Source organism: Solanum verrucosum, unplaced genomic scaffold (genome assembly GCF_900185275.1).
Source record: "Solanum verrucosum unplaced genomic scaffold, falcon-dt-bn FXZP01000113.1, whole genome shotgun sequence".
Taxonomy (NCBI): domain Eukaryota; kingdom Viridiplantae; phylum Streptophyta; class Magnoliopsida; order Solanales; family Solanaceae; genus Solanum; species Solanum verrucosum.
The window spans coordinates 1381667-1402913 of record NW_026020105.1 but is presented as its reverse complement, the minus strand read 5'-3'; the positions used below and the strand labels follow the sequence as shown (position 1 = coordinate 1402913).

The window sequence follows — 21247 nt, the reverse complement described above, 5'->3', positions numbered from 1 at the left end:
ATTTAGTTTTGCTGAAAATCTCGGTTTTATTCATTATATTCAAATTGTGTATAATCCACATTTTAAAGGTTTTACTAGAAATACAATTAAAAAGGCTATCTTTGATTATCAAGCTCAACATTTTCAATATCTTCGTTATTTATTTTATTATAACAATTGTAAAATAGCTATTACTTCTGATATGGGTCGTAGTGTAAATGGTAATGATTATTTCACAATTACTGCGCATTGGATTGATGAAAATTGGACTTTGCAAAAAAGAATTTTAGGTTATAAATGTTGTGAAATGCATAAAACCGGTAGTTATATAGCTCAAACAATTATAGATGTTTTGCAAAACTATGGAATTTGTGATAAAATAAGTAGTGTCACATTAGATAATGCTTCTAATAATAGTAATGTTGTTGAAATACTAAAACCGTCTCTTTGCCCTATTTATATTGATGGTTTTCATATTAGGTGTGCTGCACACATATATAATTTGATTGTTAGAGATGGTATATCAATATATGATGATGGTTGCACAAAAGTTGAAACTGCATGTCATTTTATTTTTAAATGTCAAGTTAAGTCTAGACGTAGAGATTTTGAAAATTGTTGTCGTGAATTTAATCTTCCACCTAGAAAAATTCCAAAATCAGTGTGTACTAGATGGAATTCTTTATTTGAAATGCTTGAAGTTGCTTATGAATATAGGAAACCTTTACAAATGGTTTGGAATGCTCATAATTCAAATATGACATATAGACTTGATGATAATGATTGGAATGACATAAAAGAACTTATAGAATTCTTAAAAGTTTTTTATTTAACTATAAAAAAAATATCTGCACTTTATTATCCAACTATTTGCTCTGTTTTACCTAATATTTGTGCTATTTCTAGTAAATTTTATAAATTCAAAAATAAACCAAGATTTGAACAATCTGTTAAGAAAATGATTGAAAAATTTAAAAAATATTTTATTCCTATTCCTCAAATTTATTTAACTGCTTGTTTGTTAAACCCACATTACAAAGATGAAGGTACATCACGAATGGTTGATAAAATATATTTTAATTTGGGTATTGATAGTGAAGATGATGAAACACCTAGTTGTCAAGATGTTAAAGATAGTATAAAAATTGAAGCTAGAAAATTGTACGACTTGTATAATTCTAATATAAGAAATGTAGTACATAACGAAGAGCCTCAAAGTTCTAGGAGTAGATATAATAATGAAGATGATATTGATGATATGATAGATTGTATTATTGAACTTTCTTATAATGATAGAAATGATTTTGATGCATATATTAATCAAAATACAGAACCTACTACTATTGATCTTCTAGAATGGTGGAGCAATCGCGGCAAAAGATTTCCAAAACTACAACCGGTTGCTCGAGATGTGTTAGCTATTCAAGCATCTTCAGTAGCTTCGGAAGGCGCTTTTAGTGCAGCAAGATTTCAAATTGGAGAGCATAGATATTCATTAGCAGCAGATAGCTTGGAGATATCCGTACTATTTAGAGATTGGATTAATGACGAGAGAAGGAGTTATGGTCGTCCACCTCTACCGACCAAATTTGAAAATGACGTTGATGAAATATTGCAAGATTTTAGTGATGACGGCATTGATGCAATAGAAGAACTAGCTAATCAACCAATTCCAGAGCATGTTACTAGAGAAATGTTAAATGATTTAAAAAAAGATTTCCTTGGTAGCATGAACTATTAAATTTAAATGTTTATTAGTATGAGTATAATAATTCGAGGTCTAATTCAAACAGAACCCTTCCTAGAAGGTGGCTGTGTAGATTAGATTTTTTAATACTCTACTAATATTTTGTAACTCAACTTGTACTATTTAATTAATATTAATAAAAGTATAGGCTATTCGCCTTAATTTTTTATTATTATTGTCTTCAAAAGTTCAAATTTAACTTTTAAAGTGTGAAATTTAAACTTTTATAGTTTTAAAGTTTTAAATTTTCAAACTTTTAAAGTGTGAAATTTAAACTTTTATAGTTTTAAAGTTTGAATTTAAATTTTCAAACTTTTAAAATTTAAAGTATGAAATTTAAATTTTTATAGTTTTAAAGTTTATAATTTAAATTTAAATTTTCAAACTTTTAAAGTGTGAAATTTAAACTTTTTATAGTTTTAAAGTTTGAACTTTGAATTTAAATTTTCAAACTTTTAAAGGGTGAAATTTAAACTTTTATAGTTTTAAAGTTTGAATTTAAATTTTCAAAGTTTTAAATTGTGAAATTTAAACTTTTATACTTTTAAAAGTTTGTATTTAAAACTTTAAAAGTATAAATTTTTAAGTGTAATGTTCCTAATTTTTTAATTTTAATAAAAAAATTATAATTTATAACGGTTGGACCCGGTTTCCGGTCCATTACCGATCCGGGACGGGTACACGGATTTTTTTCCGGAATTACCGGTTCCGGTCCGTCCCGGTTCCGGCCCGTGGTGCCCGGTCCCGTTCCGGTTCGGTAGTCCCGTTACCGGTTCCGTTGCCACCCATAATCTCTTCGTTCAGAGTTGAGCAATGAAATAAAGAATGGTTCATATTCAACTTTAAACAGAACATATAGAAGCTTAATTTGGCTTCAAACTATTCAGTCTAACCGAAATCATATTTTACGAAACCAAAAATCAAATCGAAAATTAAAAAATTACAGAATTTAAACAGAATACGATCAAATAATCGAATTGAATAAATTCAATCTTTTAATTCAATCAACTTTTCGGTTCAAACCTAATTGTGGCCGCCCCTAGTTCTCATCCCATCGAGCTTCTCTAGAATACATACATGTAATTATTTAGAAGATACCTCAATCATTTTATCATATCTCAACCATCTGTAATTTTTTTCTACATAAGGTTTTCTAATAGTGTTCTACAAATTTCTAATTACATAGATATATCAAAATAAATTTTTGGGGATTGCCGATGATTCCACCTATTTTTATAACAAATAGCTATGGAATAAGGATGACAAGTGGTGTTCACGAGTAGGTTTGGGTCGGTTACGACTATAGAAGCTTGTAAGAAAGAGAAAGCACATCAAAAGCAAGCATAAACACACAAAATTAGGTCAAAAGGTTCTGGCAAATATAAAACATGCCCAAAAGTACCAACTGAAAGAAAACCAAATAACCAAACACAAGTCTTTCCTTTTTCTTTTTTTTCTTCTTAAATATTCACCACAACCTCAGGGAATAGAAGGGCGTAAGAAAAAATATCCTTGGTGTGATGTCCATAAGTATCAATATGAGCATTTTCTGGGTGAGTATTGCACCACTCAGGTAATCATTCTTCCGCAAATATCACATCACATTCACATTATGCCGTTCTCAAGATGATATGAACACCACTCTCAGTTTCCACGATGTCACTTATCTCGCCAACTTTTAGAGCAAAAGTTGCTTCTTCAAAAGGTTTCTGCATCTGACCTTTGCCAAATGAACCTGAAAGTGAATTCTTCAGAGGTTAGTATAACTTGCTAACCAGTACAAGTATTTCCAATGCAAAAAAGATCATTAACAAACCAGAACTCATTGTTGTTCAAGAAACTAAGGAAATGTGCATGTCCATTAAAACCATGGGCAATAAAAGCCTTTACTCACATCCTTTTGGTGTTATATAGCAGTGTATGTGCTTGTTTAGTAGATTGTGCTGCAAGGCCTATGCAACAGCTACTGATTCAGAAATCAGAACTATATATTTCTTTTATAAGTATATATGATGATTCAGAAATAAGTTATCCACCAAGAAGCAAAGTTACAAATTTGTGGCCTCTAGGAAGCCATAAGAACCCAAAGAAGTGAGGCATTATCAACACTTGCAATGATCTTAGTTGACCGATTCTGAGCTGCTTAATCGGGCAAATGGCAATATGTTATAGAGAAAACTACTATACAAAATTTGAGAAGGTGAATCTGGATATGATTTTTTCCTTTTCTTTTTTGACAAGTGTGAATAATTCATTTGCCATCTTTCAAACATACAGTTGGTAAGAACAAATGTATCAGATTGCTCTATTCCGCATCTCTAGAAGCTCAAAGCCTTTCAATGTTAGATTTATATCCAAAGAATCACTTCACTAACCAGGGAATGCTAGTTTCTAATAAACCCTCATAGGAATCATAGAAACATGATAGAGCCTGTTTGGATTGACTTATTTTAGGTGCTTTTAAACCAAAATAGCTTTTTAAGCTAAAATAATTAAAATAAGCCAAAAGCCAATCCAAACGGGCTCTTAATCCTTACCTCCAGTGAAAGAAACAATTAGGTGTTGTGGACTTGTTTCTTCATTAGTAATCACAGTAATCATCTCTCCATAGGAACTTTCATTTAACCATAATTTCTTGACAGATAATAAGATAAATGATGTGAAATGCCTCCGTCAATATAACAATGTAATTGTATGTTCAAGAGGTTTGTTAGTCGCAATGACGTTTTTAAAATGCCTCTTTTTTTAAAGCAGCACACTAACCCAACAAACACACTACAAGAATCAAAATGGAACCATTAGGAAAGGGACCTGGATTAGGTCACAATGAGACCATTAGTAAGTTAAATTTTCCTGTTTATGCATATGAAGGAAATACCAATTTGTCTCAAAAAAAAAAATTAAAAATGAAATACCAATTTGTCTATCCATTCATTATGATTTTAAACTTTAGACTGTAAGTGCAATCAAAAAGGAAGTCACAGGATGTTGATGGAGTAATTTAAGCCCCACTGTTAACTCAGTTTGTTGCTTCTCTTTCAAAGGAAATGGCTATATTGCGCAAAATATTTTAGAATCCAGTGCATGCAAAATCATGACTTCCAATAGCAATTAAGTTTTTAGTTAAAACAGCTAATTGTCAAAGTGTCCAGATATAACAAACTGTGGAAGTTTTCCTGAACCTCAGACATACTATGCTGTAGGCAGAATGGAAAAATTACAGCATAATTCGTGGTTTCAAGCTTTTAGCCAGCTAGAAAATCCAGGAAATTGCAGCGGAAGTTTGTGCATGAAGAAAGAGAGAATTTCATGACACCAAACTATATAAACTGTCAGACAAGGAATAGAAGTTATGCCACAATTCTGATTTACTGTACAGTTCCCCAGGAAACAAGATTAACTAAGACAGCATCCCTGATGCGTAGCAAAAAAGAGTGCTTACTCATCAAATAAAACTGCAGCATGAACACACATTAAAGTTTAAACAGAACTCTGCAATCATGAAGTTGGCAGCAGCTTGCTATGAACATTGAAATACATTCAATTGATAACTCTTTCATCTTGATTGCTGGATTTTCAATCCTTGTGAGGATAAGATTAATACTCCCTCAACTCCATTTTGTATTACCACCTTATTCTTGTATTATGTTTCTACAGATCTTGACCTATTTTCTAGTGACAAAATCACAACCTTCAACTATTTAAACATATGAGAGTTATTGCTTTGCATTATCTTACACTTATAATGACCTCCTTACCTTATGACATTTTCACCTGTTATTTAAACATATTTCTAAGAAACACAAATGAAATAATTTGTGCAAATTTCTTCTTTTAATTGCCACATTATTCAAACAAAATCTACGGAAAAACATTTGAATACATCTAAAAGCTGCAGGAGTCTTAAGACAGAACCTTTTATAAAAAAAAGAAACCTTTTTCTTAAAAAATGAGACGTAAGACATAGAACCACAAAATAAAGTATTTTAATGACACATAAACTAAGGAGAGTTCAAAAATATTTAGAACACTTGAATTACTAAGATATGAAAGGTATTATAATTTATGGCTCCACACATGGAGATGAACCGCATAAAACCAAACAGAGCCTTAAGAATGAGCTCAAAACCATTATCTCCAGATTTCACACAGTTTATCATTGAACTTTGCCAACAAACACATAGCAGACAAGATACTGAAGAACATGAGGTACTGAGCTTTTAGAAGCAATAGATGATTCATGAAAGACAGGAAATGTCATTCCTTTAAGATCATGTTTTATCAGAAACAACCAATGCTAACATACTTAATGAAGAAAAGAGGGAGGTAGAAGAGGAAGCAAAGTATATATATAGCTCTTGTGGCTTCCCCACGTCGTCATTTTGTTAGTTTCTAACAAAGTTGGAAGAAGATATTGATCGAGAAGCATAAGACTGTCTGGCCAGAGAGTGATGGTTATCCTGCTCCCAAGAATATAGCTAAGGTAGATGGGCAGAATTGAACAAAAAAAAATCAACTGGAACTGCTTTTTGCGTGCAAGAGAGATGAGGCGTACAGACTTAGGCCCTAAATATCAAATGACTCGAGTAGAATCCATCAATTCACAGTTGCTTGTCTTCATTTCATTCATCAATCCTTCAGTAGGAATCAGTAGACAGGCTCTATGAAGCAGAACGTGCCTATGTTAAGAAAAAAGTGAGATACTGTGGTACAGTTGCATTTAAGTTCATTTATTCCTCGAAGAAGGCCACCTAGATTCTGATTAGGAGACTTCCTAAGGAGGATTTTAGATCAGACCAATCTGCTAGTAGTAGTAGTGTCAGTCTTTCCTTTAGAAAGGGTTTTATTCTTTTTGGTTGGAGATTTGTGCATGACAATTGACAGTGCAAGGATAGGTTTGAGATTTAGAGAACCACAAAATAATGTTTTATAAGACAACTTGAGTATTGAAATGAAATTAGCCATGGAACTTCAACTTCAGGAGACAATTAATGACTGGGAAGTGATGGGGCAGAATTTCTCAACATTGTTGGAAATTTTAATGGACTCCAGATAAATGAGAATGTGTTAAGGTGGAAAGGTGACAGTAGAGGCGTATGTAAAGTAGGGCCAGCTTACAGGTTGATGGAGCAACCAAGTCAACAGAACCCAATTTGGCCATGCAAATAAATTTGGAAGTGCAGAATTCCTTATAAAGTGCCATGCCTCACATGGCTGCTGGCTAAGGAAGTTACTCTGACGCAGGATAATGTAATGAAAAGGGGGATAACATTATGCTCTAGATGTTCCCTATGTGGGGAAAGCTTAGAAACTATAAGCCATCTATTTCAATACTGCAAATATACTCAACAGTTATGGAGGGTGTTGTTTAGTCTCGAAGGCATTTCCTAGACGATGCCTAGGAGAGTCACTAAAGCTCTAAAAACATGGGAGAAAGCAGGTGTACATGCTAAAGACAGAGCTAGATGGAGAATTATCCCTGCTTCAATATGGTGGGCAATCTGGAAAGAGAGGAATTCTAGGTGTTTTGAGAGCATAGAGAATATAGTGCATAAAGTTAAACTTAATTGCATTTTGTTATGTTTTTGGTGTAACCAATTATACTCAAATGATGTCTCTATAATTGATGTTTAGACTCAATATAGAGTTATAGACATAGAACAGTGAATTTTGGAGTTCATTTGTATATAAGGTTTCAGTACAGCCCTGTAGTGATATAATACAAAGTTAACAAGTTTAAAAAAAATGAAATTAGCCCAAATAGAGCAAAACTTATTCATATACCCTATCCTAACCAGTCTGGGATGGAGGTATAGTTATTCGTGTTGTTTGCATTAGTTCTTATGGGGAAGTACACAAGAAAAAGACAGGGATCCGATTCAGAATATAATGGGAGGGGCACTGTGGAGGACAAGAAAAGGAAAGAATGTGGAGTCCAACTTTGCCCTCTACAGCTAAGTATAAACTGCAGAGAACAATATTACACAAGGAGAATGAGGATCTCTAAAGTCTAAATATATGTCATCATGGGGCTCAAAGAATGAGTTTGACTTTTTTCTCTTTGCAATTTTTCATGACAAGTTCTTCTTTTGATAAGCAAAAAGTCTATTGTAGGAATTTCACGAATGCATGACCGGCCATGACAATTTAGGAAACTAAATCAACCAAGTTAAAACACACAAATATTACTTTTCCTTAGGAGTAACTGAACTAAAAGAATCATCACTTGCGTCTACAGATGACCCTACTAAGAATGAATTAACTCAGATATACTACTTGATCATGAAACCTTAAGTAAGTATATATGACACTATAACTATTTACAAAGTCCAACAGTTATCCTTGACTACAAACAAACTTTCTCATATAATTTCGACTACTGTTATTTTTTCTCACCAATTTTGCTTATAATTTATTTTAGTTAAAAAAAAAAATCATACTTCGCGCACAATAAGACAGAAACAGGAGCGCAGAAAAGTGAAAAGCGGAAGCATAAGGGGCTGCGGGAGTTTAGGGTTTACTGACCGAGATCACCGCCGCGTTTGGCTGAGCTGCAGTGAGAATGAGTGGCGGCTATATCCTGGAACTTGGCTTTGCCGGAGACAATGTCTTCACGGATAGATTTCAGCTGAGAAACGGCAGCTTCTTTGGTGGTGTTGGAGATAACACGGCCTTCCGGATCCTTCCAGGAGAACTTGCGACGAGAATCCTGATGCTTAATGAGTATATGAGACGCCTTCACTTTGTCTCCGCCGGCGCCGGAGCGGGAAGAGGATGAGGGCATTTTGGACTTTTTCTTGTGCTTATCCGGCGGTCGATCTGCAGAAGAGATCGATGTCTTCTTCCTCTTCCGATCCGACTCTATTTTTACAGATTTGATATACGATTTTGCAAAGGGTGGAAGCTGAGAATTGCAGAGTATTTGGGGTTTCTTTATGCTGTTGTCTGATTCTTGACAAGGTTTTGGGGAATCGCAAATACCAGTAGATATAGTTTTTTTTTTTTATTCAAAGCAAATTCGTAGTGTTATAGTTTATAGAATGTATTAATAATATTATATTGCGTAAATTAGGATGTTGAGATGAATATATGAGTATAAAATTAGAAATTAAGATATTCGAGCAAAGATGTGAGTGGCTTTAATGGTGGATAAGATGAGAAAAGCAAGACTGAGATGATCTTGGATACGAGGGTACGGAGGTCGCAGATTATGCTAGAAGATTAATATGTAGTTGAGTGTTCTCGTGTTCCCCGAAAAGTTTAGGCTTAGTGATATCTGTCGTAATAGTAGCTTTATTTTTTTTACAACAAAAAAAAAAGACTATTAGGAGTAATACTTTATGTGAAAAGATATGGATAATTTTGAGTCTTAAGGCGTTCGATTTTTCGATTTGATTTGATTAAACTCCGATTCGATTCTTCAATTTTTGGTTTTAGAAAAGTGTGCATCATATAGCAAACCAAACTAATTTGATTTGGTTTGATTTTTTCTACTCCGTGTCGATTTAGTTCGGGGTTTTAAATTGATTTTTTGGTGTGAATGAAAAAATAAATTAATGAGGACAAAACTAAAGTATAAGATACTTAAAAGTTTAAAAGTATGTTGAGGAATGATGTGTCTTGCCATGAGACACTTACCGTGTTAACTAAAAGGCTATATTTATCTTTGATAAGAACATTGTGCCTCCAACTACTTCTCGATAAAAATAAGAACGAAGACAAATTCCTTTACATAACGTACATTGATAAAAATATGTTTTGGTTTCTCTTGGAAATTAATATTTGAAGTTAACTATTGAATTGTATTTATACATGGATGATTTAATTGTTAGTTGATTTTTTTATAAAAAATATTTTAATAAAAGTTCGGTTCTTCGGTGCACCGAAGTTCTGAGATCCTTACATTGAAGACCAAAACTATTGAAAAAATAACATTGACATCAAACAGAAAAATCAAAACCAATAAACTGAATAAGTCTGATTCAATTCGATTTTTTAATTTTCTGATATTTATGCCCACCCTACTTAAGGCAATGATAAGGGTAATTTTGGTCTTTTTTTTTTCAACAAAAGAAAAGAAAAGCTTAAGAACCGTTAGATCAAACTCGATCCATCGGCAGAGGAGCTGGAAGAATTTGCCCTAAAGTTTTATTAATAAGTTGGCGGCACTCTACTTGTTTGATTTCTCGATACAGATTCACAATTTTGTGGTAGCATTAGGTTTTTGGAAGAAAGTACAGCGATGAGTCGGAGCTTAGGCATACCGGTGAAACTTCTACACGAGGCAACAGGGCATATAGTAACTGTAGAGATGAAAAGCGGCGAGCTTTATAGAGGAAGTATGGTCGAGTGCGAGGACAACTGGAATTGCCAGCTCGAAACCATCACTTACACTGCTAAAGTATGGATTTTCTCCTTTTAGTTTAACTTTTTGTCAATGCCGTGTTTGCTGTTCCTATAATCTAAAACCCTAGTTCTTGTAATTTCACGTGATTCGATTTATTCAGAATTCAGATGGAAAAAATTAGGTGTTGATCATGCTAAACTAGAGAATTTAAGTTAATCTCTTGTTTTCTGTTAAATGTATGTTGTGTTCAAATGAAGGATTATGTTGTGCTTTTAAGTTTATTTACTGCCAAACAACTCTATTTTGTGAAAATGAAAAACCTTTTGGTTTGTTTGGTTTATTGAAATATTTCCTGTTTCATTCTTCAAGAAAGACATTATTTTTTTATCCTTCAATCACACTGAAATTATTGGAAAAGTTGTTTGGTATAAATAGCTCTCCGGATGATCTCCAACCATCTTCCATTAGCTAAACAGAAGCAGAAAATTTCAATGCACATGTCTTTTATTGTTCAAATCATTTTTATTGATTACCAGCCAAAAGAGAATACTGGAAAGTGTTTACAAGGATAACATCATGACTAGTCGTGTAATGAGCTAAGAATTCCACCGTGGCTTCTTCAGTGCTTAGTTTGGCACTTGAAATAAATCTGTTAAACCTATCTGATTTTAGTAATGAGAGTTTTTGGATGTCAAGTAGAGATGGAGCCGTGGAAGTGGGACAAGTAGACAGTAGTTAGGTTGTTGCAGGATCTTTTCTCAAGGTAAATGTAGAAAATAATCTGGTGCTCCTCCTTCTGTCAATTCCATGTAAACTGATGAGCTTCTCCTTACTCCTATGATAAACAAATCTCGAGAAAAAAGGCATGAAATAGAGTTAGAGCTGAGATGTTATTTCATTCTATTCTGTGATGGTGCCTTTAAAAAAATATTTCATGGTGGGGAAAGATGCCCATACTGGAGATTGTCAGGGGCGTATTGGTTGTTAAGAGATAAAGGGAGGGATGCAGGGGAGAGAGTAAGGGCAGGATAGATGGGTTTAAGTTTGTATCTAGCTACCTATTAATGATAATAACCCCCATGCTCTCATTATAACAAAAAAACAACTTCCAAGCTTTGTTTTCCAGGATTTTTCAGGAACTTGATCCCTTTATCAATGAACAGATTTTCCAAAATCCCCTCTTTTCCTGGCAAAGGATAACTGAAGACAAGGAGAAGTCTACAAAACACTACCAAAATTTCCTTTCTCTTTAGATTATTAAATATTCCATTACAATTTCAAAAAAAATAATTAATTATATGAGGGCTTTGATATACCATAAAACTTTTGCTTACCAAAATCTAATATTTGATACTGTATTGCCCATGGTCAGCAGGTTAATTTAGACCAAGATAGTGGGGGAGACACTAGAATAGCAGTTTTTTTTCTCCTCTTTTTCATATGGTGGAATGTGAGTCAGCTCGCACACACCCCAACTAATCACTAATCCCTACCAGGTACCTGCTATCTCCGTGTGCACAGATCACTTAACTTTTTGTCTTTTGTTGAGATTTGCACCTTGTTAACTCATGATCCTTCTTAGTTTCATTAGTCGTTAGGTCACCCTTTTATAGTTTGATTGAATAGTGGCTAAAATTGCACCGATCACAACTTTTTCTAGTCATATGGGTCTTAAAAAGTCATTAGCCGAACTTGCAGTCCACAAGGCTAAAGTACATGCTAACACAAATCATTTCGCATCATGCTCAAGGAAATGAATTCCAACACAACCCAACCATGAAAACACGAATTTTCATGAAAAAAAGTCTCAGATACCTCACAATAATGTTATATATTCAACCAGTGGATTTCATAGGAGCTCTGTAAGTATTTCTGGTCTTTTGCTTTTTATGTAACTAACACTTTTGGAGGTGGCCAACATAGCCCTTAATGCTGAGGAGTACAGAGTTATCAGTTTCTAAATAATGAATATAACTAGATCTTAGTCCCAAACAATAAGGGCACATTTAATAGAAATTTCTCCTCCACCCTTCATATCCATTTATATATTTATTTTATGATCAAGATATCCCAGAGGGTCATTGGTACATTGTTTGAAACTCGCTGTATCATTGGTCCATCCCTCTATCCTTCTCCCACTCAAATACTAGCCCTTTTGTCTGCAACATGAACGAAGCCGGTGATGTGCACCTAACCCACACATCACATGTTGCGGTCTTACCACTAGAGCAAAGCCATATGACCCCCTTCCATATCCATTTATAACAATGGGACATATCCTATTGTAAATAATTAATACATAAATGACAACACAAAACATAGTAAAGGTTTGTATATCTAACTTCTAGTTTTTGAGGTTTTTGTTATTTATTTGACTTTCTGATGTTCTATTTGATTAACTGTGTATTCCTGGTAGTAAAGGTGCTAAGAAGAGGTTAAGAATTTGTGACATCTTGCTGTCATGTTTTTGTTGCATTTCCAGTTTGTGGTTCTCAAGTTCACCCGTTTTTAGTGTCTTCACTTCCAATTTCTTGTGGGGTGCAACTTGCTCTCCAGTGCATTAGCATAACAGGTGAACAATACCACTGCTGTCCTTGTACTTGATATTTTTCTTAACGTTGTCTGTGAGGAAAACGATCACGATATATCATGAAGCATCCAAATCTTATTGAACTTTTGCCAAAGAAAATGAGTGATTTCTGCAATCCTTGAGTTGAAGCTTCCTATGGATAGTTGATGATATTTGGTAAACAAATAATAAGCCGGGAAAAGCTGATTTAGCAATACGTCATTTGTTTTGCATTTGTTACTGCATGACTGATATTGGACAAATGATTCAGCTTCTAAGCTGTAATAGCTTCTTTCTCCAGTTACTCATAGAAAAAGAAATGTAGGTTTCAGTATAGGACCTTCCTTCTATGGGCTATTTTAAATGTTTTTTGCTCTGCAGGATGGGAGGGTGTCACAACTGGAACATGTTTTTATCAGAGGCAGTAAAGTCAGGTATATAAAATTATTGATTCCTATTGCATGGTTTTTGGCTGTTTCCTGGTAAAAGTATAACTGAACTTTAATTTCTACCAGGTTCATGATAATTCCAGATATGCTTAAGAATGCTCCCATGTTCAAGCGTCTAGAAGCTAGAATTAAGGTACTTCACTGAAGCATATGTCTTTGTTTTATCCTTATTCTTCATTTATTTGAAGTGTTTCACTTATGTTTAATTTCACTTTTAAAGGGCAAAGGTTCATCACTTGGTGTTGGACGGGACGTGCTATGGCAATGCGAGCTAAAGTGAGTGTTGCTTCTATTCCTTCTACTTGTTTTTTTCTGTTTGAGGCCAACTACTGAAACTTAACCACATACTATCTCTTGTAGAATTTAGGTATATGCTGTTAATTTGCTTCTTTTTTTTGCACTTCCTTAAAAAAAACAAAAACAATTGCTTGATTTTTGCAAAATGCTGGGGCCATTATCCATGTTTGGTTCAAAAAAAGGAGGGAGATTTGAATGGGGGGTGGGGTAGTTGACGGTAAAAGGGAGAGGGGAGGTGAGATTGATTGATTTACTTCTACTATGTTCCTTACTTCTACTTATTTATCTCTTGGTTCTTCCAATTTAAGAAAGTTGTCAAGTCCTGATACATTTACTTCTACCCTCTATTTCACCGAAATTATAAAAGAGTGTTGTTGGTTGCTTTAGATTTTGAGTTGGGAGTTGTGATCCTCCCAAGAACTCAAGTGGGATTTCTCATCCGCCTGGAAAGGATGTTATGTAGAATTGCTACTATAAAAAAATAGGAGGATGCCATGAAGTATTTGTTGTGTTTTAGCTAGCCAAGAATTGAACTTGTAGTGAAGAAATGAAAGGTACCTGATTATTATATCTCATTTGCAGGCTCAGGCAGCAGGTCGTGGAGCAGCACCTGGTCGGGGTGTTGTACCCCCTGTAAGAAGGTGATTGACCCATGCAGGATTTCATATGATCTGGTTTTGAGATGTCTTATGTTTATTGTATTGGCATACACTTCTGTTCCCTACTAATCTAAGAAGTAAGGAACACTTGGTTTAGAATTTCAACTTCCTGGTCTAAGACACGACTTGAGAGAAGCTGATAAATTGAGTGACTTTCGGATGGCTGGTCTAGTTGCTCTTAAAACATTTTGTGAGTCTTGAGTATTTTGATGTGTCTCAGTTTAGTGAATGTCCACAAGTCTCTATGAATACTACAACTCATCTTGTTGGGAAAAGGCCCCCAACGATACCAACAATTGTATACAACACTTGTGTATGTAAAACCTACCGACAACCAATTAACCCATCTCAGCAAATTAATCATTTAGAAATTCGAAGGAGATTGACATGCTTAACTATGGCTTCAATTTGATAGTAGTATAGTACGTTTTAGAAAAAAGGTTGCTTGACAAGTAAATAACTAAAAGAATAGAGTACATGATTGGCATTGAAATCAATTTCAAACATCATTGTTTGTACAAGCTTCTCAACCAACATTTTTGTATAAGCTCTTGATCAGAAGGAATGATTTAACAACCCCTTGAATGCAGGATAATTTTCCAACATTTCAATTTTTACTTAACAGACATAAGGAATATGAAATTCCACTAAAAAAAAAACTTTAACCATCAACCATACTTTACAACACTCTTATTTTCCCATCAACTATACTTTACAACACTTGTAGTAGTATAATAACGATATGATAAGAGTAAATGACGTGTTGATAGATTCGAGGAATGAAATCCTCAATATCCTTCACAATGGTCTTCTGCGTAGCTAAGTCTTAGAATTCTTTCGAAAGAAGTTCCTCCATATACGAGGCAATTACAAAACCTCATGTAACCGATTCCTTACATGCCAAAAGTAGCCAGCTAATTCATTTGGAAACTTGTTGGATATAACACATCTAAACTGATATAAAAAAAAACTGATGGAGAAAGCAATATGACATATTTGGAATAGCATTGACTGTGAATTATACCACAGATATTATATAATGAGTTTACCTTTCCCTTCCATTCAAAATCAACAAATTTGCAAAAGGGCTCCAACAAGAGTAGTTCGTTATGTAATGATGTGAATGTTTAATGGCTATTAAAAAGAATCAAAAGTTTTTTACTTTAAGAAACTATAAATTAATCTTTTTCAATTGAAAGAAAATTGTCCATTAGTCATTGTTCATAATTTTATTACGTTAATTAGCTGTTTAGAAGAGTTTTTTGCTCTCAATGGATCAACTACGGAATTTGCCAATTTTATTATATTACGTTGTTAATTCTTTACTTCAATATTAATGTTGATGAAGTAAAATATGCATAACCGAGGAATGGAAAATACAAATGTATTTTTGGTAAACAAGCTCATAATTTAATTGTAGAGTCCAACTTACCTTCTACTACTTGGAGTTGAATTAGGATTGTTTAAATTGTATTATATAGCGTAGAAACAAAAAAATACCTATCACCAACATGGATGGCCTAGCTCCCCCATTTGCCTGGAGATATTGTCAACTCCATCTTCTTTAAGCTTCATGTGAAATCTCTTTCACGATTCAAAAGTTGCTGGCATTGTTAATTTAATCCTGCCAGTTCTACATACAAATTTGAAATTGTGTCAACGGGAGCATTATCAATTAATGCTGATTCAAAAGTTGTGTATCTGAATTCTTTAGGAGTAACTATTTTTGTTTACAAGTATTTTCATGCAGTGGCTTGATCGATCTTTGTGACGTCATACGATCCTGGCTATCGTATGACATTATTCAATCCTGCACTTGGAAAATACAAACTCATTCCAAATTGTTGTTCGAAATCTCCAATATTTGATTTTGTGGCCGAAGATTACATTACCTGATAAACCGTTACTTTATAAACAATTACGTTGAAGTATATGTACTCGGTTAAAAATCAATGTTGGAGAGCAATAGACAATATTTTTCTCTTGTATCTATGCAAAGGTCAAGTTTCATTAAATGGTGTCATTCACACAATGGGGCAAATTACATGATTATATCTTTCCATCTAGCAGATGAAAAATTTATGTACATGTGGGAAAATGCAGACATTGGGTGATGACGTCTGTTTTTTCACAACGGTTGGCGAGGAAAATTTGATTTGGTCGCTGGAGAAAGATAGGTGGAATTGTATCAACAAGCTAAGTTCCCTGCTTTACTCTCATTCATTGAAATCGAGTAGGTAGCTTCCTATTTGTTAAGGAGAATGGCAACATACTATGGAGAAAGCATGGTGGTGGTGGTTCTTTTATTGAGTATGACCTGCGGAAAAATAAATATACTGAATTTAAATCGACACATTTTGGGACAAGTAAGACTTTGTATGTGGAAAGTTTAGTTTCCTTAAAGATTGACTAGGTAGCAATTTCTAATTGAATAATATTTCCTTACATCTGTATTGTCATTGTTTCTGTTGGACCCATTGATTTGTGAATGGTATATAGTAGCATCAATTTTAATGTAAAAATGTGATTGGTGAATTTCGTTTTTGCAAGACAAGTCTTACGGCAAATCCTACTGATCCGTCATGGGGTGATCAATGTAAAGCATAGCCTAATAATCAATCCACTAATTTCTTCTAGTAGAGAATTTCAATTTTGTGTCCGGAGAAGGATCGAGTAAATAATTTTTTATCTTTAACTAAAGGGCTCTCGTGGGGTACAAAACTCCCGCACTTTAACTTGTCGTTAAAAATTCAGTCTTACATTACCACACATCCATTCTTATCACTACTGAAAACCAAAAACTCATTTTTTAAGTTAATGTTTCCAATAGATCTAGCTGCTTATTTGCTAATACTCATAGATTCACCAAAACTTACTGTTAATTTACCTACTAGTCCTGGACACGTGCTTTGCACGTGAATTCTATGAAAGCATTAATTATATACCGTATGAATTACTGTCAAAATCATATTTTAATCCGTATCACAAGCTATTCAACAAAAAAAAAAATATAATTTAAAATAAATGAATAATCAATGTATTCAAATAACTTCTTTATTGTATGTCAAATGATTAGACATTTGATGAACCTACAAAATTTAGTTTGGTAACTAAAATAATGAGTTACATTTTTATGTTATTAGGTCCAAACATATGATATATTAGTTTGTGCAAAATTGAATAACAAAAATGATTAATGGTTCTCATTTAAATGCACAATAAGAAAATTTCTACATATACCTTAAATTGATATCTATACTTCAAGTCCAACACCCATACAATTCTAAATGCTTCATGGAGGAAAAATTCTATAATGGAGAAAGAAAGCAAGAACGAAACAATGGCAAATGGTTCTCATTTAATGTTTCCATTAGATGTAGCTGCTTTTATTTTTGTGTGTTTGAGCAATCTTATATCAAGTTATTATTGTATTCACTTCATAGTGGCAGATACATTAAAATTAATCCGATTCAAATTCTAATCTGGGCAACACAAATTATATAAGCGAACCAATGGCAATATGGATGTAAGACAATATTCTTCAATTAATACTACTAGAAATTGCTATATATACATTTGAAACTAGAAATTCTATAGTTGGAATTTGTCAATCCCACGAAATCTTCAAGGAAACTAAACTTTCCACATACAAAGCCTTCTTTACACTAATAAAATTTGGAACTTGTGTAGGCGGCTTAAATTGAGTATATTCATTTTTACGCAGGTCATACTCAATAAAAGAATTCTGATGCCTTCTCCATAGTATGTTCCCATTCTCCTTAATACATATGAAGTTACCTACTGGCAAACTAGGCGTTGTTTCAATGAGTGAGAATAAAGTAGGAAACTTTTTGATGTAATTCCAGGTCAACAAGGCAGTTTTCCTATCTTTCTCCAACGACCAAACCAAAATTTCCTTGTCAACGGTTGTGAAAACACAGACGCGATCCTCCCATGCATGTAATTCCGGATATTTCCCACATGTACTTGGCATTGGCGTTACCATAAACTTTTCATCTGCAAGATGGAAAGATATAATCCTGTATTCATCTCCATTGTATGACATTCTGTGAATGACGCCATTTAATGAAACTTGACTATTGTATAGGTACGATAAATCATTGGGGACAGGACTGAGTATACTTCAGCAATGTAACGTGGATGCATGTTTATCAAGTACTGATGTACACATATAACCTTGTAATCTTCGGCCACAAAATCATTGGCAAAACCAAATACCAAAAAAGGATTTTTCTTTTGACTCATGAGAAGAGAATTTGGAATGAGTTTGTATTTTCCAACGGCAGGATTCCATAACGTCATACTAATGCCAGGATATTGTGCCGTCATAAAGACCAATCCACTGCATGAAAACACTCGTAAATCAAAATAGTTAGAGTACTAAAGAATCCTGGGATATTGGGCTCGTTCAGGCACACAACTTTTGAATCAGCTCTAATTGATGCTTCCGTTGACACGATTTTAAATTGGTGTGCTCTTCTTTGAGGATAAAGATTAACAAAGATAATTTTTTGACGACTAATATCAATAGATGATTTATATATGTAGATGGGACTTGATGAAGTCAGGGTCATCGATATAACAATGACATGATTTGCAGCAATTTTTAAATCGTGAAAGAGATTTCACGGGAAGCTCTAACAGGATGGAGTAGACAATATCTTCGGGCAAATTGCGGATTTTTAAGCGGCTATCCATTGTATAACGTGGAATGCATCCAACAGGTAACTCTCTCCAAGTAGTTGAAGGTAAGTTGGACTCTTCAATCTACTTTTATTATATTCTACTAAAATTATGAGATTGTTTACCAAAAATACAAAGTATTCATATATATCATCATATCATATCATATATTATTAAAAGTGAGAAGTTTCAAAGTGCAAAGTTGGATTACTATTTTGTCCCTATACTAAATTAAAATGTAATAAAATAATTAATCTAAATATAGATTAAATATATAATTAAATAGTAATATTTGAATTACATAATAGAGGAGTAAAATGAGAAGTTCAACAGTCTACTCAATTATTGTGTGAAACAACGAAATATCATATTCATTTTTTAAAGATTATTATACTCAATTGTTTTCTTTCTTTTGATGGTAATGGATGAACACTAATAAAGTTTCAATTAATATAGAAGTTGAAACGTATTTTGCTAATTATGAGAAGTTGAAAGGAATCGAATTAAGTAATTGAGGAATATCAAAGAGTTTTTACCATCAAATCTTCAAGACTACACTATATAAACATACTCAATATTAGTCATTCAGCATATGCTTCTGTTGTTAAGTGGGTACAAAAGTGTCTTATAATTTTCAGGTACAATCTTATTAAATCTAGATTTTTCCGTTTGATTTGCTAACTTCATTTGAATGATAATTTTCTAATTTTTTTTAATAGGTACAATAAATAGCTTGAACGGTATAATCACACATAAAAAATGAGTGTTGTACACATGTGGTTTGATGCTGAATGATGATCAACTCTCTTTGATTCTAAGCATTGCAGTTGAAACTCTTTTATAATCATATATTAGAAGTGTTCCGAAAAACTAAACATGATAGTTAACTGCTATGATAGTTCCCGTAGAAAAGAAATTATGCTTTATAAATTTTATACTATTAATAATATATTGAAATTGCAGTTGTTTGCTAGCAAAATATATCACATTTTCTTAAACAGATATAGCAACTCCAAGTCTTCTCTAGCAGTGATGTATAGTAGTTGTAAGCCTATAAATGTAAGTCTGGGTATATCTGAAAGTCTACAAGGAAGTAGTTGTATTTGTAACGAAACACACATTAAGAATACAAGAAGTTCAAGAAGACTTTAAGTAACATCACATTTTCTCTTTTTAATTCTTTAATTTGCGGTGCTTTTCCTGGAATATTTTACAAATGTTGATATCTAATCACCTTTTGGTTGGCCAGAATTTTATGTATTTTTAGTTGTTGATGATTGTATGTACATTTAATTGCTTTTAGATGGGTAAGCTTAATTTGACCATACCTATTTTGAGACTTATCTATTGTGCAGCAGATCGGAAATATCGAGAAACACTTGTTAAAAACATCATGTCCTCCTAATTTATTATATACTTTTTAATTTATTTTTTATTGATTTTCATACGGGATGCACGTGCAACGCACGTACCCAGAGACTATTATGTATATAAAGGGGAAAAAATAAAGTGCTTTTCTATTACAAAAGGTTATACACCCTTCAATTTGATATAGAGACAAATTAACCACAATATCAATCTATCAAAATTAAACGTTTCCCCCTTCCCTTCCATAAGGGTCCTTATTGCAAGCTCCCCACTTCTGAGTCCCAGCGGGTGATTTTTCCCATCAAAAGCGTTTATGTCTTTAATTGACGATACCAAGGCTTGCTTCCATGAAAACTTTTGACTGAGTTGAATTCTACATATACATCAAACGATCGATGTGCCATTTATAAATTTTGATAGTTGAAAGCAGGTAGAGTCTCGAGATAAATTAATATCTAAACTAAAACTAGTCATGTTAACAATAATCTAGTGTTCTTCAATTTGGACAACGGTGTCATCTAACAATTTGTTGAGAATTAACAAAGTTGGATAAGGTTTTGCTTCTTTGAAAAATCATGTTATGTGGAACTTTTTAGATGTATACATGATAAAAATAAGGTTATGTTAGGGACATGTTGTTTGATGTGATGCAGTGAATGATATTGCTTTTATTTTATTTAGAGGTCTCGATTTCAAGTTTGGGTATAGAAAAATCCTGCATAGAGAGAGAGGTTCCTCCAAATGAATCGTATGCGATATAAATCATAACTAGTCGAGTTTCAATGTAAATATTGAATATCTAGTGGAAATAAAAATAAAATAAAAGGGACGTGTGTTCACATTTCAGTGGCAATCAATTACTTATTTATATATCCAGTAAGCTATTGACTAAATAATTGCAGTATGATGTAGATATTCACAAGTGGTTCATCACAAATTAAGATAAGAGAATAATTTTGTTAGATATAGTTGACTCTCTAAAAGCAAACATTGACATTAATTATTGGACAAAACTACATTGACACACACTAAGAAAAAGTATTTCTATCAAAATCAAGTTGAAGTCTAGTATAGATAAATAAAAAAAAAGTATAAAGGGCAACTCTTAACTGCACCAAAATAATTATA

The 21247-nt window shown here is 33.2% G+C and overlaps 2 protein-coding genes across 2 annotated transcripts; one reads left to right on the top strand and one right to left on the bottom strand.

Moving 5' to 3' along the window:
* Positions 1 to 3075: 3075 nt before the first annotated feature.
* On the bottom strand, positions 3076 to 8712 carry LOC125825286 (peptidyl-prolyl cis-trans isomerase Pin1-like). Its single transcript, XM_049504639.1, has 2 exons — positions 8252 to 8712; positions 3076 to 3461 (listed from the first exon to the last, which is right to left on the bottom strand). The coding sequence occupies exons 1-2, from the start codon at positions 8508 to 8510 to the stop codon at positions 3337 to 3339; spliced, it is 384 nt and encodes a 127-aa protein (XP_049360596.1). The 5' UTR covers positions 8511 to 8712; the 3' UTR covers positions 3076 to 3336.
* Positions 8713 to 9889: 1177 nt separating this feature from the next.
* On the top strand, positions 9890 to 14235 carry LOC125825285 (small nuclear ribonucleoprotein SmD3b-like). Its single transcript, XM_049504638.1, is given in 6 exon segments — positions 9890 to 10127; positions 13024 to 13076; positions 13158 to 13224; positions 13312 to 13336; positions 13339 to 13367; positions 13971 to 14235. Coding segments are annotated over 6 exon segments (396 nt in total). The 5' UTR covers positions 9890 to 9968; the 3' UTR covers positions 14034 to 14235.
* Positions 14236 to 21247: the final 7012 nt, after the last annotated feature.

What these genes read in the sequence shown, in the direction of transcription:
- LOC125825286 (XM_049504639.1), bottom strand. Translation starts at nt 8,510, where the DNA reads ATGCCCTCATCCTCTTCCCGCTCCGGCGCCGGCGGAGACAAAGTGAAG. An exon ending in CAAACGCGGCGGTGATCTCG is followed by an intron (nt 3,462 to 8,251) that starts GTCAGTAAACCC and finishes ATTCACTTTCAG; the next exon opens with GTTCATTTGGCAAAGGTCAG.